Here is a 19,251-nt window from a genome sequence, read left to right as displayed (position 1 = left end):
AGGAGTAAGGAAAGGATCCAGTTTCAGCTTTCTACTTATGGCTAGCCAATTTTCCCAGCACCATTTATTAAATAGGGAATTCTTTCCCCATTTCTTATTTTTCTGAGGTTTGTCAAAGATTAGATGGCTGTAGATGTGTGGTATTATTTCTGAGGACTCTGTTCTGTTCCATTGGTCTATATCTCTGTTTTGGTACCAGTACCATGTTGTTTTGGTTACTGTAGCCTTGTAGTATAGTTTGAAGTCAGGTAGCATGATGCCTCCAGCTTTGTTCTTTTGATTTAGGATTGTCTTGGCAATGCGGGCTCTTTTTTGGTTCCATATGAACTTTAAAGCAGTTTTTTCCAATTCTGTGAAGAAACTCATTGGTAACTTGATGGGGATGGTATTGAATCTATAAATTACCTTGGGCAGTATGGCCATTTTCACGATATTGATTCTTCCTATCCATGAGCATGGTATGTTCTTCCATTTGTTTGTGTCCTCTTTTATTTCACTGAGCAGTGGCTTGTAGTTCTCCTTGAAGAGGTCCTTTACATCCCTTGTAAGTTGGATTCCTAGGTATTTCATTCTCTTTGAAGCAATTGTGAATGGAAGTTCATTCATGATTTGGCTCTCTGTTTATCTGTTACTGGTGTATAAGAATGCTTGTGATTTTTGCACATTAATTTTGTATTCTGAGACTTTGCTGAAGTTTCTTATCAGCTTAAGGAGATTTTGGGCTGAGACAATGGGGTTTTCTAAATATACAATCATGTCATCTGCAAACAGGGACAATTTGACTTCTTCTTTTCCTAACTGAATACCCTTTATTTCTTTCTCTTGCCTGATTGCCCTAGCCAGAACTTCCAACACTATGTTGAATAGGAGTGGTGAGAGAGGGCATCCCTGTCTTGTGCCAGTTTTCAAAGGGAATTTTTCCAGTTTTTGCCCATTCAGTATGATATTGGCTGTGGGTTTGTCATAAATAGCTCTTATTATTTTGAGATACGTTCCATCAATACCGAATTTATTGGGCGTTTTTAGCATGAAGGGCTGCTGAATTTTGTCAAAGGCCTTTTCTGCATCTATTGAGATAATCATGTGGTTTTTGTCTTTGGTTCTGTTTATATGCTGGATTACGTTTATTGACTTGCGTATGTTGAACCAGCCTTGCATCCCAGGTATGAAGCCCACTTGATCATGGTGGATAAGCTTTTTGATGTGCTGCTGGATGCGGTTTGCCAGTATTTTATTGAGGATTTTTGCATCGATGTTCATCAGGGATATTGGTCTAAAATTCTCTTTTTTTGTTGTGTCTCTGCCAGGCTTTGGTATCAGGATGATGTTGGCCTCATAAAATGATTAGGGAGGATTCCCTCTTTTTCTATTGATTGGAATAGTTTCAGAAGGAATGGTACCAGCTCCTCCTTGTACCTCTGGTAGAATTCAGCTGTGAATCCATCTGGTCCTGGACTTTTTTTCATTGGTAGGCTATTAATTATTGCCTCAATTTCAGAGCCTGCTATTGGTCTATTCAGGAATTCAGCTTCTTCCTGGTTTAGTCTTGGGAGAGTGTAAGTGTCCAGGAAATTATCCATTTCTTCTAGATTTTCTAGTTTATTTGTGTAGAGGTGTTTATAGTATTCTCTGATGGTAGTTTGTATTTCTGTGGGGTCGGTGGTGATAACCCCTTTATCATTTTTTATTGCGTCTATTTGATTCGTCTCTCTTTTTTTCTTTATTAGTCTTGCTAGCGGTCTATCAATTTTGTTGATCTTTTCAAAAAACCAACTCCTGGATTCATTGATTTTTTGGACGGTTTTTTGTGTCTCTATCTCCTTCAGTTCTGCTCTGATCTTAGTTATTTCTTGCCTTCTGCTAGCTTTCGAATGTGTTTGCTCTTGCTTCTCTAGTTCTTTTAATTGTGATGTTAGAGTGTCAATTTTAGATCTTTCCAGCTTTCTCTTGTGTGCATTTAGTGCTATAAATTTCCCTCTACACACTGCTTTAAATGTGTCCCAGAGATTCTGGTATGTTGTATCTTTGTTCTCATTGGTTTCAAAGAACATCTTTATTTCTTCCTTCATTTTGTTATGTACCCAGTAGTCATTCAGGAGCAGGTTATTCAGTTTCCATGTAGTTGAGTGGTTTTGATTGAGTTTCTTAGTCCTGAGTTCTAGTTTGATTGCACTGTGGTCTGAGAGACAGTTTGTTATAATTTCTGTTCTTGTACATCTGCTGAGGAGTGCTTTACTTCCAATTATGTGGTCAATTTTGGAATAAGTGTGATGTGGTGCTGAGTAGAATGTATATTCTGTTGATTTGGGGTGGAGAGTTCTGTAGATGTCTATTAGGTCTGCTTGCTGCAGAGATGAGTTCAATTCCTGGATATCCTTGTTAACTTTCTGTCTCGTTGATCTGTCTAATGTTGACAGTGGGGTGTTGAAGTCTCCCATTATTATTGTATGGGAGTCTAAGTCTCTTTGTAAGTCTTTAAGGACTTGCTTTATGAATCTGGGTGCTCCTGTATTGGGTGCATATATATTTAGGATAGTTAGCTCTTCCTGTTGAATTGATCCCTTTACCATTATGTAATGGCCTTCTTTGTCTCTTTTGATCTTTGATGGTTTAAAGTTTGTTTTATCAGAGGCTAGTATTGCAACCCCTGCTATTTTTTGTTCTCCATTTGCTTGGTAGACCTTCCTCCATCCCTTTATTTTGAGTCTGTGTATGTCTCTGCATGTGAGATGGGTCTCCTGAATACAGCAAACTGATGGGTCTTGACTCTTTATCCAGTTTGCCAGTCTGTGTCTTTTTTTTTTTTTTGAGACGGAGTCTTGCTCTGTCGCCCAGGCTGGGGTGCAGTGGCCGGATCTCAGCTCACTGCAAGCTCCGCCTCCCGGGTTTACGCCACTCTCCTGCCTCAGCCTCCTGAGTAGCTGGGACTACAGGCGCCCGCCACCTCGCCCGGCTAGTTTTTTGTATTTTTTAGTAGAGATGGGGTTTCACCGTGTTAGCCAGGATGGTCTCGATCTCCTGACCTCGTGATCCACCCGTCTCGGCCTCCCAAAGTGCTGGGATTACAGGCTTGAGCCACCGCGCCCGGCCCAGTCTGTGTCTTTTAATTGGAGCATTTAGTCCATTTACATTTAAGGTTAAGATTGTTATGTGTGAACTTGATCCTGCCATTATGACATTAACTGGTTATTTTGCTCGTTAGTTGATGCAGTTTCTTCCTAGCCTCGATGGTCTTTACATTTTGGCATGTTTTTGCAATGGCTGGTACCGGTTGTTCCTTTCCATGTTTAGTGCTTCCTTCAGGGTCTCTTGTAAGGCAGGCCTGGTGGTGACAAAATCTCTAAGCATTTGCTTATCTGTAAAGGATTTTATTTCTCCTTCACTTATGAAACTTAGTTTGGCTGGATATGAAATTCTGGGTTTAAAATTCTTTTCTTTAAGAATGTTGAATATTGGCCCCCACTCTCTTCTGGCTTGTAGAGTTTCTGCTGAGAGATCTGCTGTTAGTCTGATGGGCTTCCGTTTGTGGGTAACCCGACCTTTCTCTATGGCTGCCCTTAAGATTTTTCCTTGATTTCAACTTTGGTGAATCTGACAATTATGTGTCTTGGAGTTGCTCTTCTCGAGGAGTATCTTTGTGGCGTTCTCTGTATTTCCTGAATTTGAATGTTGGCCTGCCCTACTAGGTTGGGGAAGTTCTCCTGGATGATATCCTGAAGAGTGTTTTCCAACTTGGTTCCATTTTCCCCCTCACTTTCAGGCACCCCAATCAGATGTAGATTTGGTCTTTTTACATAATCCCATGCTTCTTGCAGGCTTTGTTCATTTCTTTTTCTTCTTTTTTCTTTAGGTTTCTCTTCTCGCTTCATTTCATTCATTTGATCCTCAATCGCTGATACTCTTTCTTCCAGTTGATCGAGTCAGTTACTGAAGCTTGTGCATTTGTCACGTATTTCTCGTGTCATGGTTTTCATCTCTGTCCATTCGTTTATGGCCTTCTCTGCATTAATTATTCTAGCTATCAATTCTTCCACTTTTTTTTCAAGATTTTTAGTTTCTTTGCGCTGGGTACGTAATTCCTCCTTTAGCTCTGAGAAGTTTGATGGACTGGAGCCGCCTTCTCTCATCTCTTCAAAGTCATTCTCCGTCCAGCTTTTATCCGTTACTGGTGATGAGCTGCGTTCCTTTGCAGGGGGCGATGAACTCTTATTTTTTGAATTTCCAGCTTTTCTGCCCTGCTTTTTCCCCATTTTTGTGGTTTTATCTGCCTCTGGTCTTTGATGATGGTGACGTACTGATGGGGTTTTGGTGTGGGTGTCCTTCCTGTTAGTTTTCCTTCTAACAGTCAGGACCCTCAGCTGTAGGTCTGTTGGAGATTGCTTGAGGTCCACTCCAGACCCTGTTTGCCTGGGTATCAGCAGCAGAGGCTGCAGAAGATAGAATATTGCTGAACAGCATGTGTACCTGTCTGATTCTTGCTATGGAAGCTTCCTCTCAGGGGTGTACTCCACCGTGTGAGGTGTGGGGTGTCGGTCTGCCCCTAGTGGGGGATGTCTCCCAGTTAGGCTACTCAGGGGTCAGGGACCCACTTGAGCAGGTAGTCTGTCCGTTCTCAGATCTCAGCCTCTGTGTTGGGAGATCCACTGCTCACTTCAAAGCTGTCAGACAGAGTCGTTTGAGTCTGCAGAGGTTTCAGCTGCTTTTTGTTGTTGTTGTTGTTTAGCTGTGCCCTGTCCCCAGAGGTGGAGTCTACAAAGACAGGCAGGGCTCCTTGAGCTGCTGTGAGCTCCACCCAGTTTGAGCTTCCCAGCCGCTTTATCTACTTAAGCCTCAGCAATGGCGGGCGCCCCTCCCCCAGCCTCGCTGCTGCCTTGCCGGGAGATCGCAGACTGCTGTGCTAGCAATGAGGGAGGCTCCGTGGGTGTGGGACCCTCCCGGCCAGGTGTGGGATATAGTCTCCTGGTGTGCCCGTTTGCTAAGATCCTTGGTAGAGCGCAGTATTGGGGTGGGAGTTACCCGATTTTCCAGGTGTTGTGTGTCTCAATTCCCCTGGCTAGGAAAAGGGATTCCCTTCCCCCTTGCACTTCCCAGGTGAGGCAATGCCTCACCCTGCTTCAGCTCGCCCTGCTTCAGCTCTCGCTGGTCGGGCTGCAGCAGCTGACTAGCACTGATTGTCAGGCACTCCCTAGTGAGATAAACCCAGTACTTCAGTTGAAAATGCAGAAATCACCTGTCTTCTGTGTGGCTCGCGCTGGGAGTTGGAGACTGGAGCTGTTCCTATTTGGCCATCTTGCTCCGCCCCCTCCTGGAAATTAATTTCAAATCTTGTCTAAAGTCTTTCCACCCTCAACAACAACTAAACAAACGTCCCTTGGCTCACGTATCAGATTTTTTCCCTTTTCGTTGGATATCTTTGATAAATTACCAGTTTCAGTTGCCACCAGAGAGTATTAATGAGCTGCCCATATATATGTAAACCAAGAAAATGCCAGTACCTGCATGCTCTAGTTTCTGCCAGTAAGGCACAGACATAGGGACATTGAACACATATCAAACATTTCATAGTGCAAATGAGGATAATGGCCTATATATCAAGCTGCTGAAGTTCAGGTTACTAATAAACCTGTAGGCTTGGAATCAATAAAAATGTAGGGTGAAACAGAAGTTTCTTTAAGGTTCTACTGATGAAGTCTAGAAAACAAATGTCTGATAATGTGAGTGGAAATCCAATGCACTGTAAGCTGCATGCAAGCATTCGCTTTCATGAAGTGGTTATTGTTTCCGAGTTCTGCGACATAAGGATAACATAAAGGGATATTCCTCTGGAACCAGTGAGAATGGGTTGGGATCATACTATTAACAAGGGCTCTTTGTGAATACCAGTGATCTAAATCTGGTGTCCTTGTGTAACATGGAAGAAGCTCTAGACTCATGTATGGTACGTGGTCCACTCACCTGTATAGATAAGTGGACTTGTGGGTCTTCTTATGTGGGTAGAAATTTATGCAGTCCTGGGAATAGACTCAAATAAAGTACAAAACGGTCTGCTGGTAAGTAAAACTATTCTATAAAGTAGGGTATTCTGTTTATTCAGTGACTTGGTATGCTGAGTCCTGTAAATGTCTTTGTAAAACTGAAATTAATTTAGACTTTGATGAACTTAGGGTAATTAAAACATTAGCCAAATATGTTTTAGAAAAATATATTTACATCTACAAAGAATGAGATATCTGGATAAAAATATAAAAATGACAGTGTTTTTTAGAATAGAAACACGCCATATACTAAAGTGAAATATCTACTTGGTGCTTTAAGCCACACACAGAAAGCATTTTGAATTTCAAGTTACTAAATTTTGGAATATACTTCTCTGTACTCCTGCATTTTCACTGTGGTAAGCAAGGGCCAACCCCCAAGAGGTCAAAATACATCTTTGTTCAGTTGCTTCTATTTTTATTTGCTTTCTGGTCATTTAAAAAATAATTTAAATCTTATAGTGCTTCAATTATTTTGTCTACAATATGACTTTATTAATTGTAGTCCTAATCACATGCAACAGGATCAGTCTCTCCGACACCTGTCAATATTACTCTGTGAAAATAGGAAATTACAAATTTGAATGATAGGGATCTAACCTAAACCCAGTGGCTATTGAGTATCCTGGAATTGCCTTGATTACTATTATTTTTTCGGTCCTTTATTTCCTTCTTGTGACTTAATTTTTGGTACCACACACTTGTGGCATAAGCTGGAATGGCCGAGTCAAACCTTGGAATCAGTAAATCATTTTATGTTCCCGATTTTATTGTCTATATTATTGTGGAATCATAATTTATTGGGTTTGCACTTTATTCCAAATTTATTTGCCCTAAGCATCAAAGAGCCAAACTTTCACTAACAACATGAGAATAGTATTGCTGATAATGCTAGTGACTTAAGTCATTTAAATATTAGGGGAAAAAACCAACATTTTACTACAAAATATTCATTTTACTACGTAAAGCACAAATTTAATAAGATTCCAAATACAGTGCCACATGACTGTGGCTCTTTCCATCCATGATCTCCATACCCATTAAGAACTAAGGATAAAGCATTTCACATATATGATGAAAATTTCCTATAAGCTGATTATAGTGCTATAAACACCATTTAATTTTAAAAGATGTGCCAATGAGTGGTTTATGGTGGCCACATACAATGGTAGTGCGTGGATTAGTAAAATTCTACTAGAAAGAACATAGTTCTTTATGTCTTTTTGATAAGAAAAATTTCATCTTGAGTCCTGCATTCACCTATTTCTAACTTGGCTGGTTTTTTTAAAAGAGCCAGTTGGAAATGGTTATTTTAGCTCATTTGGTAGAAAGCTTTATTTTATACATACACAAACTATTTCTGAACATGCAAATAAAAAGCAGCTAACTAAAGGCAGCATTTAGAATATGATTTATTATAAATAACACAGTTGGGAAACTGTATTACTGGGACTCAACTTCTAAATGGATACATGAAACAAGAATAAATGTTGTTATCATAGGGTTTGCTGTGAATAGGCCATCTTGAAAGTTTTGGCAAACTAATGTGAAAGCTTGAGCAATGCTGTATTTACACATCAGCAGCTAGGCTGATGGTAAGAGAAGAGGCACAGATGGATTTATTGATCTACCATGTGAAACATAATCTTACTAGACTGAGAGCATACTTATATCCCTAACTGTGCCAGAATGAAAATTTCATGAGTTAACTCAGTAATTTAAAGCAGATAAAATTACAATGGCATCATCTTGTGGTATGCCATAGACTCCCTTTTGTTCAAAATGACTTACATCCCTAAGTGTGCTAGTTGCTAACAGAGGCACCTCTTGTCATTTCCCAACGTTCATTGAAAATTTCATGAGTTAACTCAGTAATTTAAAGCAGATAAAATTATAATGGCATCATCTTGTGGTATACCATAGACTCCCTTTTGTTCAAAATGTTCTGATTATATTTAACATTCCATTCGTTAATATGCAATGCAGCCTCTTTGGGGGCATGACTATATATACTTATCAGCACATAAATATTTTAATAATCCAATTTTGTTAAAGAAAGTGAATTAGAATGAAGTAATAAATCAACATCACTCAATTTAACACACAGCCTCCAGACAATAATATTCCTAACACATTTCAGGAGGAAGAAAAGATTAATCCTATGTTGGAAATCCCTGAATGAGATTCTATAATCTTAATTTCATTGATAGCAAGTTACTTCTTACTAACACTTACTTTCTTTATCTTCTTGAATAAATGACACTAAATAAATACAATGAGCAATTGAATACTATTTATCCTTCCTGCTTCAATTTAAGTCCAGTACATCTTATTTTGTCCTCTGAGGAATACAGATTAGCAGGTACTATATTCATTAATGATACAGGTGCTTAGGAAGCATACTGCCTTTCTTTTGATTCAATAAAAAAATTATTAGGATTTTTAATGATTAGTCATCTGTATTTAAGTGACTTTAAAATATGTATCTGGGAGGCCGAGGCAGGTGGGTTGCTTGAGCCTAGGAGTTCAAGACCAGCCCATGCAACACAGTGAGACCCAGTCTCTACAAAAAAAAAAAAAAAGAAAGAAAAAAGAAAAAATTAGCCAGGCGTGGTGGTGCATGCCTGTAGTCCCAGCTACCCAGGAGGATGAGGTGGGAGGATTGTTAAAGCCTTCCCTTGACTTAAGGGAAGTCAAGGCTGCAGTGAGCCATGATTGCACCACTCCACTCTAGCCTGACTGACAGAGCGAGACTCTGTTTCAAAAAACAAAGTACCTGAACCTTTGAAACAAATCCTATCTACCCAGAGAGGATCCGCTGGAATTTCAGGTATATGAACATACTTGGTAGCATGTTATTTAACTCTGGTACTCAAAAACTGAGGACTAAATTATTGTGATCTGAAATTGTAGTTCTTCAATCTTCAGGTATTTGATACATCTTCAGCTTTTGTACATTGCTTCCATTCAGTTATACAAACGTCCACTTGTCCATTTAGAAACTGAAGACCTACGGTATCACATAAAACTGATCATCAGTTGTTCTTTGGATGTAACACATTAGACTCGCTGTGGTCTACTCAAATGGAGAGTTCCTAGTAATAAAGGCTGCCAGAAACTTACCCATGCTTCAAGCTAATTCCTCCTCCAGTCCCAGTGACCCAGCCCAAATGGTAAAACTGTTTGCAAAGTTCTGGGATCAGGTATCTTGGATGCTCCTTGTCCTAAAAAGAAGGCAATGATTTTTAAAACAGACATCATTTTATCAAGTAACTATTCCAGCTGGTGTTTCTAATAAGAAGCTAATTTAAGAAAGTTTAAGAAAACATACTATAGAAAGAGTACAGTGAGGGAAAAAACTATTACAGACATATTTTGTTTTTAATGTTTAGAAAGTGGATCTACTACATTATTTGGCAACCCAGGATTATTCAGTATAGGGCCATATAGTCCAACACTAAGGAACAGGCTGCAAAAACAAGGTGGGGAAATGCCCAGTATACATTACAAAGCATCAACTAAAATGGCTGAAAGAAAACAGAATCTCATGCTGAAGGAACAGTCTGTCCAGAACATTTATTTACACAAAGCACCTTATTTAACTAAGGCTTAATGATATATATATATATTATGATAGTTACACATTCAACACATACTTTGTGTGTTGGTTCAATTGCATTTTTATTCCAAAAAAGTCCTTTTTCCCATAATGATTTTAGTTTCTCTTATTGCAAAAGCAATATATACTCATTAGAGAAAATAAAGTGAAGCAAATTACAAAAAACACTAAGAAACAATCTCAGTTAACACTTGCTTAACCCATTTTACAAAGATATGTGTTTATGAGTGTGTGTATGTGTATGTATACAGACAGATAAATACCAAGCCTTATTTTTGTAAGTCCAATGATTACTTCTTTGGAAAAAAAAATCCACACCATTTTCTCCTGCTTTTTTGTGGTTTAAATTAATGAAAACAAACAAAATAAATAAAGAAGAAATACAATGAATTCCATTTTGGGCAGTATGATATACAATCCTTAACTTGAAAATAAGTACAAATGCTGAATAAATTATTTTAAAAAATATTTCAAAACAAGTTGTTGAGCTGGCAAGAAAGTAAGGTTTCACAGGGACCATAAAAAATGAGAATGAGACTCTCACACTAGTTAGAACGGCGATCACTAAAAAGTCAGGAAACGATAGATGCTAGAAAGGATGTGGAGAAATAGGAACGCTTTTACACCGTTGGTGGGAGTGTAAATTAGTTCAACCATTGTGGAAGACATTGTGGTGACTCCTCAAGGATCTAGAACCAGAAATACCATTTGACCCAGCAATCCCATTACTGGGATTCTACTATAAAGACACACACGTATGTTTACTGCAGCACTATTCACAGTAGCAAAGACTTGGAATCAACCCAAATGCCCATCAATGTTAGACTGGATAAAGAAAATGTGGTACATATACACCATGGAATACTATGCAGCCATAAAAAAGGATGAGTTCACATCCTTTGTAGGGACATGGATGAAGGTGCAAACCATTCTCAGCAAACTAACACAGGAACAGAAAACCAAACACCACGTTATCACTCACAAGTGGGAGTTGGACAATGAGAACACATGGACACAAGGAAGGGAACATCACACACTGGGGCCAGTCAGGAGGTGGGCAGCTAGAGGAGGGATAGCATTAGGAGAAATACCTAACGTCGATGATGGGTTGAGGGGTGCAGCAAACCACCATGGCACAGGTATACCTATGTAACAAACCTGCACATTCTGCACATGGATCCCAGAACCTAAAAGTATAACAAAGCAACAACAACAACAACAAATGAGAATGAGACTACCTGGGAGAGAAGTAAGCTCCAAAGCCAGAATGTTCCTGAAGGTATTGCAAAACTCTGGTGACCTGGAACTTCAATTCTGATAGCCATGTAAGCCACTAGAAGCATGAGATAAAACCCAGGCCCTGATCAATTCGAGAGAACCTAATGAAAAATCCCCACATAAACTGGAGACCCCAATGAGGTCCACCTTCAAGGTAACAGTGAACAAAACAAGATTCACTGTGGAGAAAATCACAACGAGGAAGCATGCCTTTACAGGTCCTGTCACTGGGTAAAGCGGGAAAAACATCTCTGAGTTCAAAAAGGGATCATTATTTAACAGGCTGAATTCTCAGCTACTTAACTGAATACTTGAAATTGTGGTGTTTTTCCCCAGATTCAGTGCTAATGTTCTACTTACTCATTTTAAGTATTACAAATGATGACTGATGGAGTAACCTTCCAAATATAAAATTAGTAACATGAGAACCTAGAAATTGCTAAAAGTTCTGATTCAACTTAGACTTGGAGTTAGCTCACTTAAAAGTCAAATCCACATTACTGGATTTATTGCTTACATGACTTTGGGTGTCAGTTTACTTATCCCTACAATGAAAATGCTGTGAGGATTAAAATGAGCTACAATGGACATAACGCAATCAGCACAATATCTGACACCGTCAATGTCAGTTTCCTTCTCATTTTAAAGAGCTGAAAATTCTTGAATTAAAATAGCAGATTATAGGAATTATTAAGAAATTACTTTAGACAGAGAGGGTAAGGTTTTGTTTTCTTTTAATAATGCAGCTTGGTAAGGTTTTTTTTTTTTTTTTTTTTTAATAATGTAGCTCCAAAAATATTTCTTTTCTAGCAGAAGAGTGGCTTAAAGGGTCAGGCTGGCAAGCTTTGATATGCAAATGCCAGCCATTAGAAACTGGGTCCATCCAATATGGTGATTCCTACCTTCTTCTTGTCACCATGTGTGCCAAGCACCATAGTCACCCCAGATATCTTCACGTGTACAGAACATCATGGTGGCCTGTATTTGAATATTAAAAGGCTAGTTTTTGCGTGGGCTACATGAATGACATATCTGGTCAAACCAATCCCCTGGGCCCTATGGAAATCAAACACCACCTCCTCCAGCCTCCTAATATAACCCAGTGTTTTCCGCTGCACGTGGGGTTTTCTCTCCCCGCTTGGAGCCACCCTCCTCTCTGTACAGGGGAGCTTCTTTCTTGCCTATTAAACTCTCCATTCCTTAAAACCACTCCACGGGTGTCTGTGTCATTTATCTAAATTGGTGCGAGACAAAGGGCCCTGGTGTTCCCTCAGTCATCGGAGTCGTATCATTTTGGTGCACTGGCCGGGAATCTGAGGTACAACATTCATCGGAGTGGTGACTATAGGAGCAAACCTAAAATCTGTTCTATCATTCTGAGGGGCTCTTGGCCTCTATCTTAAAATCAAATCAAATCAATCAACAGACATCCTTCAGCTAGATAAAAATACGCTTATCATGACTGCCATTCTAAAGCCTGGGATGTTAAGCTTCCAGGTGAGAACACGGAGAACCTCCCAATACCCACGGGTCATTGGGAATGTTGGCCGTGTTTCGAATCAGTTTCCTTTCATGGGGAAACCTTACCATCGGGTGAGGCTGGAAAAAGTTCTGAGGCAACTGCAAATTTCTGGCCAGGGCACACCCTGGCGTTATTCAAAGGCCTCTGGATTGGACCCAGCCTCCAACAGCCCATTTCGGGTTTTGGCAGAGAATCCCCAGCTATCCTGTCCAAAACTTTCCTTCTTTTTCTATCCACGGTCTCTTTCACTCTCTCTGTGTAGAATGTGCGGGAATTTAGTAACCAGGAGTTTAGCTCAGGAATGCTGTTGCAATCTTCTAGGAAAAGAGGGTTCCTTTCCTCCCCCTCCTCCCTACCCCCACCCAGAGTGAGCGTCTCTCTCTCTCTCTCTCTCTGCCCTTGGTCTGGAGAGTGCAGGGCATTTCCAGGTCTCTCTACCGCTTCTCTAGCGAGCACATAGTATTTCTTTTCTTTTCTCTTTTTTTTTTTTTTTTGAGGCGGAGTCTCACTCTATCACCCAGGCTGGAGTGCAGTGGCGCGATATGGCTCACTGCAAGCTCCGCCTCCCGGGTTCACACCATTCTCTTGCCTCAGCCTCGCGAGTAGCTGGGACTACAGGCCCCCGCCACCGCACCCAGCTAACTGTTTGCATTTTTAGTGGAGACAGGGTTTCACCGTGTTAGCCAGGATGGTCTCGATCTCCTGACCTTGTGATCCACCCGCCCCAGCAGCGAGCACATAGTATTTCTAAACCAACAGTGCCACCTAGTGGAAATAGAAATCCTCTTCATGAGGCACTTTCTTTTTTTTAAATGGTAACACTGCAGCTTCCTTTTGCACCACTAGAAATCGGACTCTAAGCCTCTTCCGTGAACAGGAAAATTCTGCTTTCAACAGATAGGGGTTAAATGTCTTCTGTGTGGCCAAATTTTAGTCTCAATATTGTCCCATCAGCAGGAAAACGGTCATTTGGTTCCTACATTCCTTAAAGGCACCTATTCTGTCTCCGATTAAGGTAGTACTTAACTAGTAAGGGGATTTTTAAGTCCAGAAGTTAACCGGAACCATTTTTCTAAGGGTAAATGCTTTAGCATGGGCCATAATAGCAGGATATAGAGTTCAATCTAGCACACCCCCTCCATTAAAGGGGCCTTGCCCCATTACCTAGTTTTTCTTGAGATCCATTTCTTTTAGGGAGTTACACAGGTCACACAAGTCTAGGAGGTCGAAGGGAAATAATAAGCAGAGGACTAGGGCTGCTTGGGGAAGTGCAACTAGGCCCAAAAGTCTAGTTCCTCTGGTGCCATGGCTTGGAGGGTCACGCCTATAGTCATGGGCTGCACATTTAACAGGGAGGTGGGATCCAGGAACCAGGGAGGGAAAATAGTTGGGGGATGCTCCCACTGTTTTCTTCTCCACCCTGGGTCATATACAGAAAGGAAGGAGACTAAAAGGACACTTTTATTCTCACTTCTCTTTCTAAATGGGTAACAGATTGTCTTCAGCATGCAGTCCCCTGGAGTGGATTTTAAAACACTGGGACTGCTTGGACCTTGAGACTTTGAAGAAAAAGTGCCTCATAATCTATTGCACAAGGGCATGGCCTTCTTACCATCTTGAGGACAGACAAACCTGGCCTTCTTGGAGGAGCCTTGATTTTAATATCATCCAACAGTTAGAGCTTTTCTGTAGACAGAAGGGCAAATGGACTGTGGTCCCATATGTATAGACGTTCTTTGCCCTGTGAAACCCAGACCTTTACAAGTTCTGCACAACTGACCCAGTACCTTTACCAGCCATGGCAGGCAAGCCCATAGGCCTTCCCCAGTGCTAAAGCAGGTTCCTAAGGAGCAATCTGAGACAGTTATTGAATGTCCCAACCCTTCCAGTCCCCTCCAATTGTACCATCAGCTCCTCCAGCTCCACCATCTCCAGTATATCCTACTCTCCCCACTTCACTCTTACCTCTGCAGGAAATGCTTGATGGGAATGGTGCCATGAGGGTTCAAGTTGCCTTTTCATTACAGGACCTTAAGCAAATAAAGGGAGACTTAGGCCGATTTTCTGACAACCCAGGTAGTTAGATAGAAATTTTCCAAAATTTAACTCAGGTATTTGACCTCACATAGAGGGATGTTATGTTGCTGCTATGTTAGACACTCATTGCAGCTGAAAAGCAGGCAGTTCTGCAGGCAGCAGAAAAATATGGAGATGAGTAACATGCCTCCTATAGCAGACCAAGGAGACAAAGAGGAGATAGGGAAGGTGAGGAAGAAGTGAAAACTCCATTCCCACTAGGAAGGGAAGCAGTTCTGGTAGACACCCCTGATTGGAACCCCAATAACTCAGGAGATGAATAGAAAAGGAAGCACCTTCAATGTGTGTATTAGAGGGCCCATGGAAAACCAGAGCCAAACCTCTCAATTACTCTAAACTGTCTATGATAGACTAAAGACCAGACGAGGATCCCATAGTCTTTATGGAAAGGCTGAGAGAGGCACTAATAAAACATACGTATTAGGCCCTGATTCAATCAAGGGACAGCTCATTCTCAAGGACAAGTTTATTACACAGGTAGCTCCCGATATTAAAAGGAAACTATAAAAGCAAGCTACAGGGCCAGATAGTACCCTAGAAAACCTCCTGAGAAAGCCACTTTGGTCTTTTACAATAGGGATCAGGAGGAAGCCCAATAAAAGGAAAGGAAATACAAGAAGACAACAGAGGTTCTAGTAGCAGTGGTGCAAATTTGCAAAGTCCAGGATCCCCTAGGTACATCCACTAGTTGTTATTGATGTGGCAAGTCAGGGCATTTTAAGAAAGAATGTCCAGGTAGCAAGATAAAGCCACCTCGACCCTGTCCAGCCTGTGGCGGAGGCCACTGGAGACAGAACTGCCCCCAGAGATGGAGGTCACTGGGTTCAGAACCAGTCTCACAGATGGTCCAGCAGGACCGATGGGTCCTGGGGCTCAAATCCCTGGCTCCAGCAACTCAGACTACCACTACAGCACAGGAACCTCAGGTGATTCTGGAAATGGAAGGAAGGAAGGAAGGAAGGAAGGAAGGAAGGAAGGAAGGAAGGAAGGGAGGGAGGGAGGGAGGGAGGGAGGGAGGGAGGAAGGAAGGAAAGAAGGAAGGAAGAGAGGGAGGAACGAACGAACGAACGAACTCCTTCTGGATACTGGAGCCAGTCTCTCTCTTCTCCTCTCTAAACCAGGCCTCCCCTCTTCCCATAGTATGACTGTAAGGGGCGTCTCAGGAAAAACTCTAACCTGATATTTTTCTCAACCTCTTAACCTGCAGATGGGGGAACCTACTATTTACACATGCTTTTAAAATCAGGGCTGAAAGTCCTGCTCCTTTCTTAGGGAGATAGTCTAGCTTGCATGAGGGCCAGCATCTGTATTAGCCCCAGGACAAACTCTGTGTCTCCCCCTGATGGAAGCTAACATTAAACTACAACTGTGGGCAACTCAAGGAAGAATAGGTCAAGCTATAACCACTAGGCCAGTCCAGACCTATCTTAAGGATCTCACTTCTTTTCCTAACCAGAGACAGTATCCCCTGGGCCCAGAGGCTAGGAAAGGGCTAGAAGCCATTAATAATAACCTAAAGATGCAGGGCCTCACCTCCTCAAACCCTTTCATAGCCCCTGAAACACCCCAATATTAGGAGTGCAGAAACCCAATGGGGAATGGAGACTAATTCAGGACTTTTCCCTCATTAATGAAGCTGTAGTTCCAATCTATCCAGTGGTACCTAATCCCTATACCTTGTTAACTCAAATACCTGAGGGAACTAGATGGTTTACAGTCCTAGATTTAAAGGATGCCTTTTTCTGCATACCATTACATCTTGATTCTCAATATCTGTTTGCCTTTGAAGATCCCTCTGGCCAGACTGCCCAGTTAACCCAGACAGTGTTGCCTCAGGGATTTTGAGATAGTCCTCATCTGTTTGGACAGACACTGTCACAAGACATTTCTGAGTTCTCTCATTCTCAAGTTAGGGTCTTGCATTAGTTGATAATATTCTGTTCTGTGCCCCAACTGAGGAAGCTTCTCAGGAAGGCACTGAAACTCTTCTCAACTTCTTAGCTAACAGAGGACATAAGGTTTCAAAATCCAAGGTCCAGCTCTGCAAAACCTCAGTGAAGTACCTAGGATTAGTACTGTCCAAGGGGACCAGAGTATTAGGGGAAGAGAAGATTAAGCCTATTTCCTCCTTCCCTCGCCCCCAAACCCTCAAGCAACTAAGAGGATTTTGGGGCACTACAGGATTTTGTAGACTATGGATACCTGGGTATGGTGAAATAGCCCGTCCATTACATAACTTCATAAAAGAAGCTCAGGGAGCTAAAACTCATCTTTTAACCTGGGAACCTGAAGCTTAAAACACCTTCAACCAGCTAAAGCAAGCCTTGCTCAAGGCACCAGCCCTCAGCCTTCCTGTAGGGAAGGCCTTCAATCTGTATGTATCAGAAAGGGAATGGCCCTGGGAGTTTTAACACAGGCCCGAGGACTAGCTCAACAGCCAATGGGTTACCTAAGCAGGGAGCTTGATTTGGTGGCTAAAGGGTGGCCAGCATGTCTCTAAGCCATTGCCTCAGTGGCTCTACTGGTCCCAGAAGCCTCCAAACTAATCCTAGGAAATGATTTAACTGTTTACAACCCACATAACACGGCAGGACTATTGCACTCTAGCGGGGAGCCTTTGGGCTAACAGACAGCCAACTCTTTACATATCAGGCCCTGCTGTTAGAAGGTTCCAACATCCAATTAAAGACTTGTTCTCATCCAAATCCGGCCACCTTCTTCCCTGAGGAAACTGGGGAACCTGAGCATGACTATGAACAAATCATAGTACACACCTATGCAGCCAGGGAAGATACCGGAGAAACTTCCCTAGAGAACTCAGTATGGGTTCCTCTTCACAGATGGGAGCTCTTTTGCAGAACAAGGAATATGCGTAAGCAGTGGTCACTCTAAATGACGTCATCAAAAGTGCATCTCTCCCTCCAGGCACAAGTGCTCAATTAGCTGAGCTAACAGCTCTTACAAAAGCAATTAAATTAAGCAAAGGAAAGGTAACTAACATCTACACTGATTCCAAGTATGCTTTCCTGGTTCTCCATGCTCATGCTGCCATTTGGAAGGAAAGGCATTTCCTTACCACCAATGGACTTCCTATAAAACATCACCAGGAAATTAACAGGTTATTATCTTCAGTTTTCCTTACACAAGAAATAGCAGTGATGCATTGTAAGGGACATCAAAAGGGAACAGATGAAGTAGCCGAAGGATCCAGATTAGCTGATCAGTGGCAAGGAAGCCTCAAGGCATCAACACACTTCATACCCCTCTAATCTGGGAAGGCTCCATAAGAGAAATTAAACCTCAGTACTCCCCTACAGAAATACAATGGACCACTTCGTCTCGAGGGTATACCTTTTAGTCCTCAGGATGGCTACAGTCAGAGGATGGCAAACACCACTTGCCAGCCTCTGGCCAACGGAAAATCCTTAAAACCCTTCACCAAGCTTTTCACTTGGGAAAGGATAAAACTTATCAATGTGCCCAGATATTGTTTTCAGGAGAGAACTTACTAAAAACAATCAAGCAAGTTGTTAATACTTGTGAAGTCTGTCTTAAAAATAATCCCCTGAACAGGTGACTCCTTCCTCCTCAAACCCAAAGAACGGCAAGTTATCCAGGGGAAGACTGGCAAATAGACAAGGGGCATTCAATACCTGCTGGAACAGGTAGACACCTTCATGACTGAGTAGAAGCATTTCCATGCCATACACAAAGAGCCTCTGAGGTAATAAAAATGTTAGCTAATGAAATAACTTCCTGCTTTGGTCTACCGAAGTACCTTCAAAGTGACAATGGGCCCTCGTCTAAGGCAGCTGTCACACAAGGGGTCTCGAAAGCACTAGGCATAGAATGTCATCTCCACTGTGCTTAGAGACCCCAATTCTCAGGGAAGGTAGAGAAAACTAATGATATTATCAACAGACACCTCAGAAAATTATCCCAAGAAACTCACCTTCCTTGGATCACTCTTCTTCCCATGGCCTTACTACGAATAAGAAATACCCCTTCAAAACTAGGTCTTAGCCCTTTTGAGATGCTGTACAGATGGGCTTTCCTTACCAATGATTTTCTATTAGATCAGGAAACCTCTGAGCTAGTTAAGCATGTAACCTCTCTGGCTCACTTTCAACAGGAATTAGCACAACTAGCAAAAGCCCAACCCCAGGAAACTGGACTACCTCTATTTAACCCAGGAGATTTGGTACTGGTAAAGGCTCTCCCTTCTCTCTCTGCTTCCCTAAGCCCAAGCTGGGAAGAACCTTACACTGTTCCTCTTTCAAGCCCCTAGGCAATAAAAGTTACAGGAATCCACTCCTGGATATATTATATTTGTGGGAAAGCCTGGAGACCTGAAGGAGCAACCCCTGACAGCACAGAGGAATGCCTTGAATATCAATGTAAAGAAATAGGAGATCTTAAGCTGAAAATCACAAAAGATAAGTAACTGAATGAAAATTACTCATCTTAGTCTCACCCCTACCTCACCAAATACTTCTTGTCGTTTCCTCCTCTCCTTTTGAGATTCGCTGCCAAATATTATAACTTCTTTTTGATGGAAATTATTTACTATGCCACTCCTGCAGGACTGTTTTACTCACTCTACTATTTGGAGTAGGACTATATGCTGTAGCACCCTCAGGGTGGAATATCAGACAGAGAATCTCAATTACTGTAGCATTCTGCTTAATTATTATCCTCAT

The 19,251-nt window shown here is 41.6% G+C and overlaps 1 protein-coding gene across 11 annotated transcripts in view; it reads right to left on the bottom strand.

Moving 5' to 3' along the window:
* The window catches only part of APIP (APAF1 interacting protein), a 39,988-nt gene that overhangs the window by 9,509 nt on the left and 11,228 nt on the right, over positions 1 to 19,251 (bottom strand). For 7 of the 11 annotated variants that reach the window (XR_012423338.1, XM_005578209.4, XM_074013966.1 and 4 more), the window contains exon 2: positions 9,159 to 9,259. Coding sequence is in view for 7 of the 11 variants with exons in the window: in XM_005578209.4 (XP_005578266.1) it covers positions 9,159 to 9,259 (101 nt within the window). In the remaining 4 variants the exon portion in view is untranslated. Of the gene's footprint in view, positions 1 to 9,158; positions 9,260 to 14,419; positions 14,485 to 19,251 lie in introns of all 11 variants that reach the window. The other 4 variants (XR_012423337.1, XM_005578208.4, XM_005578210.4 and 1 more) reach the window with 1 other exon arrangement.

This window comes from Macaca fascicularis, chromosome 14, assembly GCF_037993035.2.
Source record: "Macaca fascicularis isolate 582-1 chromosome 14, T2T-MFA8v1.1".
Taxonomy (NCBI): Eukaryota; Metazoa; Chordata; class Mammalia; order Primates; family Cercopithecidae; genus Macaca; species Macaca fascicularis.
The sequence above is the reverse complement of the archived record's forward strand: the minus strand, read 5'-3'. Positions and strand labels throughout refer to the sequence as shown.